The sequence below is a fragment of the Scomber japonicus genome, chromosome 19 (assembly GCF_027409825.1).
Source record: "Scomber japonicus isolate fScoJap1 chromosome 19, fScoJap1.pri, whole genome shotgun sequence".
In the NCBI taxonomy this organism is placed as follows: Eukaryota; Metazoa; Chordata; class Actinopteri; order Scombriformes; family Scombridae; genus Scomber; species Scomber japonicus.
Window position 1 is genome coordinate 32,978,226 of NC_070596.1, and position 10,165 is coordinate 32,988,390.

At 41.9% G+C, this 10,165-nt stretch overlaps 1 protein-coding gene across 1 annotated transcript; it reads left to right on the forward strand.

The window, feature by feature from the left end:
- Nucleotides 1–938: 938 nt before the first annotated feature.
- Nucleotides 939–9,419, forward strand: LOC128379977 (uncharacterized). The gene is made up of 3 exons (XM_053339615.1): nucleotides 939–1,054; nucleotides 1,947–3,354; nucleotides 9,366–9,419. The coding sequence occupies exons 1-3, from the start codon at nucleotides 939–941 to the stop codon at nucleotides 9,417–9,419; spliced, it is 1,578 nt and encodes a 525-aa protein (XP_053195590.1).
- Nucleotides 9,420–10,165: the final 746 nt, after the last annotated feature.

Below are 10,165 nucleotides of genomic sequence, written 5' to 3' on the forward strand. Positions count from 1 at the left end.
CAACGAGTTATAACAACGTGTCCTCTCCTGATGCCCCGTTCGGTGGGGAGAATCTTAAAGAACCGAACACTTACTGTTAAGTGTAACAAGTTGGGCCGAAAGTTTGTCCACTTTACTTTTGAGTGAAACCACATCGTCAGTGTATGTCGACAGCGAGCCCTCCATGTCATTCACAGTCACCTTTAGTACATCCACCTCCGACCTGATAGCCGCCATGTTAGCATTTAGCTCCGTCTTCACGCTTTGCAGCTCGGACTTTATCTGGGTCAAATTGTTTGTCATTGCGATCCCTAATTCAGTCTTGAAAACACCTACCATCTCTTCTCGAAGAGCAGCAAGTAATTCAGCGTTAAAGTCGGCAGAAGTCATGCTTGGGACAGCGGCATCATCCTCTGGAGGGGGCGCCTTAGTAGCCGCAGTCTGCAGGGGGGATACAGCCGGGGGAGCAGGCCTTGTTAGTGTAGCCGCTGGGTTGCACGTAATGTAATCACAATGAGCTTGTGGAGTCGAAATGTAGTGATAGAAAGTTCACGAAAAAGCCCAAATGTTCATTCAAAAGAGTTTTGCAGGAGCTCCCACAGGCACATCTTACTCCATCAGTCGCAAAGCCGGAAGTCCCCGTATAAACACAAACTTGCAGTCAGTAGGGAAAAACAAAAAACAAAATTGAAAGATTTCTTCATGCGCCTGGCCTCGTAAAGACAGTTCAAAAAGAAACAGAGACACAGACACAAAAAAGACAAAGAAAATACGATGAAAGTTTCCTTCAGTATGGATTTACCAGTGTTATTGAAAGCAACGAGGAGAAGCCGAAATGTCTGCTGTGTGGTAACGTATGGTAAGAGTATTGCTGCGTTCTGTTGCACTTGGAACTCGGAAAGATCCGAGTCGGAAGACTTCCGAGGTAATTGCGTTCCATTTGTGCAAACTCGGAAAACATGGCCGACCACAGAAAGGTGATGTTTGTTTGGACGTTGTTCGAGCATCAAAAAACACTTATGTGGAAGTATATCAGCTACTTCAGGGAGAGAGAGAAAGAGAGACGCAATATGCTGTAAGTACAACTGCATGGAAGGGCTGAGTCTTCTCTGCATCCAAATATAAGTTGGAGTTATGGTCTGCAAATACTTGAAGTGAGGAGAAAGAAAATTAACATTACATCAAATCGATCCTGTGTGTGTGTGACCATAAATAACAGTAATAGTTTTTTTAAAATTAAGGAAACAACAGAACAGCAAAAAGTATACATAGAACAGTATACAGAAAACAATGCAATGAAAAAACAAACAAACAGGCAGATGTTCTCCCACTCTGAGTCTGGTTCTGAGGGTTCTTCCTGTTAAAAGATGTTCTCCCACTCTGAGTCTGGTTCTGAGGGTTCTTCCTGTTAAAAGATGTTCTCCCACTCTGAGTCTGGTTCTGAGGGTTCTTCCTGTTAAAAGATGTTCTCCCACTCTGAGTCTGGTTCTGAGGGTTCTTCCTGTTAAAAGATGTTCTCCCACTCTGAGTCTGGTTCTGAGGGTTCTTCCTGTTAAAAGATGTTCTCCCACTCTGAGTCTGGTTCTGAGGGTTCTTCCTGTTAAAAGATGTTCTCCCACTCTGAGTCTGGTTCTGAGGGTTCTTCCTGTTAAAAGATGTTCTCCCACTCTGAGTCTGGTTCTGAGGGTTCTTCCTGTTAAAAGATGTTCTCCCACTCTGAGTCTGGTTCTGAGGGTTCTTCCTGTTAAAGGGAGTTTTTTCTCTCCACTGTCACCAAGTGCTGCTCATGTGGGAATGTTGGGTCTCTTTAAATGAAACCTGAAGAGTTCGGTTTAGACCTGCTCTATGTGGAAAGAGTCTTCACATGACTCTGTTGGGATTTGGTACTTTATAAATAAAGATTGATTGATCTGTTCATTAAGTTTATATGTGTATTAAACTGTTCTATATTTTTTCTTCCCAACCAGTAACGCCTCATCCAGATACCAGGACATCATCACCAAAAGTACTCTGATCTCTCCTGCTGTCTACCAGCTGAGACCAAAGGAAGAGAAGTTTGGGACTCTGACAAGAAAAACAGTTGGAGAGAAAAACCTGAACAAGACAAACAGAACCATCTTACTTGTAGGTGAAACAGGAGCAGGAAAATCTACTCTGATCAACGCTCTGGTCAACTACACCATGGGAGTGAAGTTAGAGGACAACATCTGGTTTGAGATCGTAGAAGAAGAGAAGAGAAGTCAGACAGAGAGTCAGACACCAGATGTGATCGTTTACGAGATCTTTGGTTATAAAGGTAAAACTCTGCCCTACGCTCTGACCATCATCGATACTCCTGGATTCGGAGACACCAGAGGGATCGAACGTGATGTCATCGTTAGTCAAAGATTATTTGACTTGTTCCGCTCAGACGATGGAGTTCATGAACTTTCTGCAGTGGGTCTGGTGCTGAAGGCGAGTGAGAATCGAGTGAGTGATCGACTGAGGTACATCTTTGATTCAGTGACGTCTCTGTTTGGGAAAGACATTGAGGAGAACATCATCGCTCTCATCACAAACTCTAATGGACTAAAACCTGATGATGCTCTGGAAGCTCTTGAAGCTGCAAAAATTATATGTGCCAAAAATGAGAAGAATCAGCCTGTTCACTTCCTGTTTGATAACTGCCAGAGAAAAGAGAGAACAGAAGAAGATAAACTACCTTTAGAGAATGCATGGAGGATAACAGAGAGAGGAATGAAACGATTCACAGACTTCCTGAAAGAATTTAAACCTCAGAAGCTGGTTATGACAGTTGAAGTGTTGAACACACACATCAGACTGACAGCCTGCATCCAAAACCTGCAAGAAAGAATCCAGCGGATTGAACTGAAACAGAAAGTGATCCAACTGACTGAAGAAGTTCTGAAGAAACATAAAGAAGAGATAAAGAAGAATGAAGAGTTCACTGTAGAAGTTGAAGAGGTCTACAAAGAGAAAGAGCCTATCAGTGGTGGGATGTGGGGGTTGTATCCCTTTGCAGGAGCTGTTTGTTGTAATGTCTGTGAAGAGAATTGTCACTCTTCATGCACAATGGCAAAGACTGCTGAAGACTGTAAGGTCATGAAAGATGGTTACTGTACAGTTTGTACAGGGAAGTGTCCTGCATCAGATCATGTGAAAGAGAAGTGGAGATATGTGACCAATACCAGGAAAATCATGAAGACCCAACAAGATATGATAGTGAAGTATAAGAAAGGCAAGTCAGAAAATGAGAAGGAGAAGAGCCTGAAGGAACATCTTCAAACAGAGATGAAAGAACTGACAGCAGAGAAGATAAAGTGGCTGGATGAGGTCTACCAACATGTTGTTAAACTGGAGCAGATCGCCCTGAATGTTAATTCACTGTCCATTCATGTCCACTTGGACTTCCTGATTGAGAAGATGAAGGAGACAGGAGACACAGAGAAGGTGAAGAAGCTGGAGGAGATGAAGAGTCGACAGGATGAAGGAACCAGAGCAGGGCTGGGGTACATGATTGGTAAACTAACAGCAGCTGGAAAAGCAGATACAAATAAAAAGTAGGTGAACAACATGAACCAGCTGAGTAGACAACAAGATCTACACTGTTCATACAAATGTTTAAACATCACAAACATTATTTCATTATAATCCTTTTAATTACAATGTTGATGTAAAATGTCCATCAGAAAAGAATTGAATCTTCTCTTAAATGTCAGGTGTGTGATTGTGAGAAACAGGAGCTCTGTTGCTGTTTGTTCTTGTAGTTGAATGTTTAATTCTGGACGTCTGGTCACTGTTCAGATTACAGAGGAATCATTTGTTGATCCACATCAGTCAAAGCAGAGCCACAATCTGTCTCACAGTAACAGCAGCTGTTGCTTTTCTTCTTATCAATACTCTGTTTTTACATCACTTCCTGTCATAGTTGAGCCTCTTTTCTGCTCTCAGCTTCAGTCATCACATCAAAACACAGCATCAGTGTGTTCAGCTGCACTTCAGTAACCAAGAAACAAGAAGCACACAGCTGCTTTCAGTAGTTGGAGTAGGGGATTATAGAAACCTGATGGACATTTCTCTGCCATGTTCACACTATCTAATTGTTTCTACTTCTTACTTTTATTTTGACTTTAAGTTTTGATGCATATCTTTTGATTATATTTTGATGGAGTTTAAATAGCACTGAGCAATAGTTTAGTTTTATATGTAATATTTTTAACATGTATTCAAACTGTGTTTTTGATCTATTTCAGATTTTTGTTTTATTTTACACACAACTGCACAACGCAGGCAAGTGCTGGACTGAGTTTTGCCATGCTTACATTACATTTATAACTGACTTCAAATACCTGATGTTAATCATATTATATCTGTATAATCACTGTGGAAAGATGCTAAATGCTAATTGATGAGGACTTGGGTTGATTGGAGGTGTGGGAACACCCAAAGGGAGGATTATATGGTTTAGTATTTGCTTCTGTCTGATCAGATTTTCTTCACGTGTATTTGAATCATACAGCTTGTAATGATGAGTTTAATATTTCAGGTGACACAGGCCATGTGGGAAAACTTGTATTCATTCATGTAGTTTATTTTCTAAGCAGTGATATTTGAGTGGTTGCAGTATATTGTGTTATTCTACATGAAATCATGTTTCTGTGAATGATGAATAAAGTGTGAGCTTGATGAAATCAGTTTGCTCAGAGTGTCTTCACTGGATCATCAGCTGCTTTCTGAGTCTGTTGAAGCTTCTGCTGAACTTTGTTCATTAAATGTCTGTTTGACTTTATTCTGAGCAGCAAGTCTGACAGAGACTCAAAGAAAACACAGCTCACAGCATCATAATGAACATATCCTGAAGAATATTACATCCACTCTGGATAATGATGTTTTCTGTAGTGACCACTAGATGTATGGAGCCAGGATGCTGACTTTAATATTTGGCATTGTAAAAAAAGTTGTATCGATACTGAAACAAGTGTTGGCATTGAAATATTTTATTTGGATTTTTGATATATATATATATTATGTGTCTTTCTTCAGATTTCTTCTTCATGTCCATCCTTTTACACTTTTCAGTTTCAATGTTTATTTCTTAAAAGTTTCAAGTTACTGGCAGGATTTTGGTGTGTAGGGGAGGGTTTGGGGGGAGTGGCTAGGGACGCTGCCTGTCACCATTGAGAAAGGACATGGATGGAACCAGTTCGCCACATGGAGTTTCTAATCTGCCAGTAAGTCTGTTACTTTCTATTGCTGTTATTAACGTAGGACCTTATTATGGCTTTATAACGACCGACTCACCGCAACATTACTAGGAAACTACTTCAGTTTAGCTAGCTTAGCTTAGCTAACTTAGCTTAGCTAATGTTTGCGCTTGTTCCAGCAGACCGACAATTTTGGCAGGGAGGGTTAGCAGAACAGAGGAAAAGTGAATTGCATAGTTTCCTTTGAAGGTTTCAATCCCCCCTGTCTTCAGCACATTTCAGGATCAGTGACTTTCAGAACCTAATATTCTCAGAATATATTTAAATTACATCGATATCGTGATATGAGACCAGGGTTTCCCACAGCACTTTACAGCTAAGGCAGCCACCTAAGCAACACACGCCCGCCGCCTTAACTAACGTCTTCAAAAAAATAAATTAAAATAAAATAAAATAAATGAATCCAACCAACGTCTGCAGTGGGCCGGAACCGCTAGCATAACACAGACACGCTAACAGTGATATTAAGTTTAAGGAAACAAACACACACCGCTGGTTAAAACATAAATCTACATCATCTGAGGAAGAACCTGCTCAGAAAAAAAAACTAATGCAAACAGCGCCATGAGATGTCACCATTAATAACGTTAATCCTCAGACAGGTAACTGTGACGTGACTATAGCAACAAGTTTCAGGCTAACTGTAACGTTACTATAGCAACAAGCTTCAGGCTAACCGGCTCAGAGTAAATGAACGGCTCCAACTAAACAGCTGATATTAACGGCATAATGTGTAAAATGCTGCGGTGCTGTGCGTTTTATCAGCTGATTACAAAACGTTAACTTTAAGTCACTCAGATGTTTCTCATCTAACAGACCTGAAGAGAGAGAGAGAGAGACATTCAACAAAAATGTGACGCTACTGAAGCTGAATATCACTACTTAACTGTATAATACTATATAACTTGTAATTACTATAAAATATAGTTCAGAGAATAAGAATAAGTAGGCAAGGGGGGCTTCAAGAAAAAAAAGTTGGGAACTACTGCTCTAAGGTATTAATAAAGTACTTCTTATCTTATAAACATAAAAGATTCTTTAAGGTACACTCTCAATGGTGGAAATGTTCAAATGTTAAGCCCTGTATGTGATCCTGTACACATGAAGGTTTAATATAAAACATCAGTGTAAATACCAATTATAACATCATCTAACTATATTAATATATGAACAACAATGCACACAGGCTTCTTTACAACATAGAATAGTTAGTTTTGGCTTCAGTTGCTTTTTTATTTGTGAATCATTGATGTTTTGGTCTTTTCTTTCAGTTAGTGTGAAACATTGTTAAATGATAATAAGATGTGAATATTCTCTGCAGAGACACAAAGTGAAAGACAAATCAGCAAACATGTGGTTAGTCCTGTTACTTTCTTTTCTGCAGTTTTTTAAAGTCTCATCATATCTCTGAAAACACATGACCAGATAAACACTCAGTTATAGAAGAGTTGTGGTTCATAGGAGCGCTTTATACGTGACATTAACTGTCGTACTGAGCCAGATATTAGTAAAGAGAACTGTGGGAAACTTCTAAAGAAAGGAAGTGAAGAGAACTGGGTGTAACTAACTGTCAGAAACTGAACAGTACTTCACGTATACAGCCAAAGACATCAACTCTACTTTCAAATCATTTGATGAGAAGTTGTCTAGATGTGAAACAACAGTGTTTAGTGACCAAGATGTAGAAGATTTCCTGAAGAATCCAAATTTCATCCTAAAATAAAGAGATGATGAACAGACCAGTGAACTATGTAGAAGTCATTTAACCGTCCTACAGACCAATGTCTTTATTGCTTCCAACCATCACATCTACTGATCACACTGGCTCATTTCAGGCTGAAGAATCAGAGGGACACATTTAAAGTGAAGGTATTAAGGTTGCTGACACCAAAAAGAATGGCCACATCTTTTTCAAGCTTTAACTAAATGTAATCTGGGCTATTTTCTACATTGGATATCATGTGAGGGAGGTGCAGCTTCCCTGATAAGACTATGTTCTGGATTTATTCAAGAAGAACTCAGTTTTTAGTCTTTATTTTCACCTCCACATCCACAGTGTCATACATCAGTCTGATGACTCAGTGGTTCTGTTTAAATAAACATAATAACCATAATAAACACATTAGACATCTGGATAAAATATACAACACACACGTAGAAGTTGTAGATAAATAATGTGAATCTGCATTAAACATCTGAGGCTGAAACAGTGGATTAATATCAGTGGTGCTACATCGCCCTCTAAAGGCCAGTAGTGTACATGCACTGCATTAATACAAGAGGCTGCTGCTCTGTATGTGATGTGGCTCCTCTTTACTTCATGAGCAGATTAATTAATACAGCCTTTAATAGATACTAAAGATAACATCCAGACCATTTACAGCCAGTAAGTGAAGAACAGTTGCTACTAACAGACACCTAACATGAACCTGAGTCTCTTTAGGTCGACTGAAACTCAAACTATTCACCAGGAACTCATTCTTCACTCAGTCACTGGAGCACTTCACACCAGATGACAGAAGAGAAAGTCCAGCTGAGCATCTGATGTGTGGCAGACTTCAGTCTAACTGAGTTCTGATTGGCCCAAAGTCTGTAAGGCAGAGTCCAGGTGAGGAGAGAGTCAGGGGCCTTCTTCACATATCAGTTTTATATGTTCTGACCAATAATATAATTCAAAACACTGTATTTGTCCCTGAGGGGTCATTTAAAGGCACGAGGAGCAGCATCATTAAAAAGGACCAACATAAATCATATAAAGTGCTATAGTCAGTATTTCCAGTGAGTCACAGTCAGACTGCTCTGGGCTTCATGGTGCTGTGTGCATCCAGTCAGTCGAGGGGCAATGGTGTTGGGACAGAGAGGGGTCAGAGTTCAGGAGCTGGACTGCTGTGGGGACAAAGGTGGATCCTCCTTTGTGTTCTGCAGCCTGATGGGAGCCACTGTGCGGTAGAGGTAAGATCTTAAGCCCGAGTCCGAGCCCGAGCCCGAGTCTGAGTCCGGCCCAAAATGCCCAAAATGTCAATTATTACGTTCAGGTCGGGTCGGGCTTCTCTCGCCAACTTTTTTTAATAAATATATATTTATGTATTATGTATCCATCCATCCATCTTCTTGTCGCTTATCCTGGTCGGGTCTCGGGGGCAGCAGCCTAAGCAGGAAGCCCAGACTTCCCTCTCCCCAGCCACTTCGTCCAGCTCTTCCCGGGTATTATGTATTATGTATACTAAAACCCAAAGCCCAGAGACCTGCTCCTGCTGCTGTTCTTCTCCTTGTCAGAGAATATGCATCTTACAGTTTAACTGGGAGAATTCGTTACAAAAGACAGGCTTCCTTCCTTCCTCCTTCCTTCCTTCCTTCCTTCCTCCCTTCCTTCCTTCCTCCCTCCACAGGCTTTAATGTGTTATCATTATGTACAGGCATCGTCACAAATGGGATCACACAAATCGCAACCAGTCCCTTTTCCCGGAGCAGTGCTCTGTCCGGCTCTGACTGACGCATCCCCTCCTCCTCCTCCTCCTCCTCCTCCCTTTCTTCCTCCTCCTCCTCCTCCTCCTCCTCCTCCTCCCTTTCCTCCTCCTCCTCCTCCTCCTCCTCCCCCTCCTCCTCCTCCTCCTCCTCCTCCTCCTCCTCCTCCTCCTCCCTTTCCTCCTCCTCCTCCTCCCTTTCCTCCTCCTCCTCCTCCCTTTCCTCCTCCTCCTCCTCCTCCTCCTCCCTTTCCTCCTCCTCCTCCTCCTCCCTTTCCTCCTCCTCCTCCTCCTCCTCCTCCTCCTCCTCCCTTTCCTCCTCCTCCTCCTCCTCCTCCCTTTCCTCCTCCTCCTCCTCCTCCTCCTCCCTTTCCTCCTCCTCCTCCCTTTCCTCCTCCTCCTCCTCCTCCTCCTCCTCCCTTTCCTCCTCCTCCTCCTCCTCCTCCTCCTCACCCTCACCCTCACAAATAAAATATAACATTTCTGTTTTTTTCGGGCTCGGGCTGCAGATCAAGTTAATTGATCGGGCTCGGACCTGGGTCGGGCTTTAATACCCGCGGGCCTGGGTCGGGTCGGGCTGGATTTTTTAGGCCCGGTCTTACCTCTACTGTGTGGGGAGTCGTGTAGGATCCTGTGAGCGGTGTGGATTGTCTGTCAGAACTCTAACAGGGAGTTCAGTGATTTCAGAGCAGACGTTGGTGATGCTAAGTAAACGTGTCCGATCTTGCTGATGGAATAAAACCAGGAGATGAATGAAAGTGTTAGGACGCTCTCTGTGAAGGAGTGGTAAAGGTCAGTGTGTTAACCTGTCTGTGTACAGGTGTTAGAGCCATTTGTATTTGTAATACTTTGTGTGTCATGTAATTCCCTGTTTGCCACAGCAGGTGGCGCATTGAGGGTGCATTAAGTGGCAGCAGGTGAAACCTTATAAGTAGAGGAGGAGGCGGGAGCTCGCCAGGTGTGCTGCTTACCGGGAGAAGCACACAGTTCTTTGACCGTTGTCGTTGTCTTTGCCGTCGCCGCCATTAATGTAGTTTTTGTTTTGCATACAAGTTATCAGTAAGTGTATGTAGACTCGTGAAGGCCGCACGGCTGATGTAGTGAATAAATACATTTTTGAACATAAGTACGCTACTGATGTTTGATTTACTACACGGAGCCTGTGATGACGTGTCAATCAGTTATCTTAGGGTTTGTTTGTTTTTGTTAAAACCAAGTTACTACAACAGGACTGTTTGTTAAATAAAGTTTAGTTGGGTTTTTTTAAAGATTTTTTTGGACATATGAGATATTTCCTTTATTGACAGTAGCTAGACAGGAAATGAGGGGAGAGAGAGGGGTGTGTGACGTGTTGGACTTAAGCTTTCTTTACTAACTAATCTATGTGTGAGCTGAGTCTGCGTGTTGGTTTAATAAAGGAGAAGATATTCAGTCTCAATATGACATTTATTTAGCAGT

What these genes read in the sequence shown, in the direction of transcription:
- LOC128379977 (XM_053339615.1), top strand. Translation starts at nt 939, where the DNA reads ATGGCCGACCACAGAAAGGTGATGTTTGTTTGGACGTTGTTCGAGCAT. An exon ending in AAAGAGAGACGCAATATGCT is followed by an intron (nt 1,055 to 1,946) that starts GTAAGTACAACT and finishes CTTCCCAACCAG; the next exon opens with TAACGCCTCATCCAGATACC. An exon ending in TGGAGCAGATCGCCCTGAAT is followed by an intron (nt 3,355 to 9,365) that starts GTTAATTCACTG and finishes ATTGTCTGTCAG; the next exon opens with AACTCTAACAGGGAGTTCAG.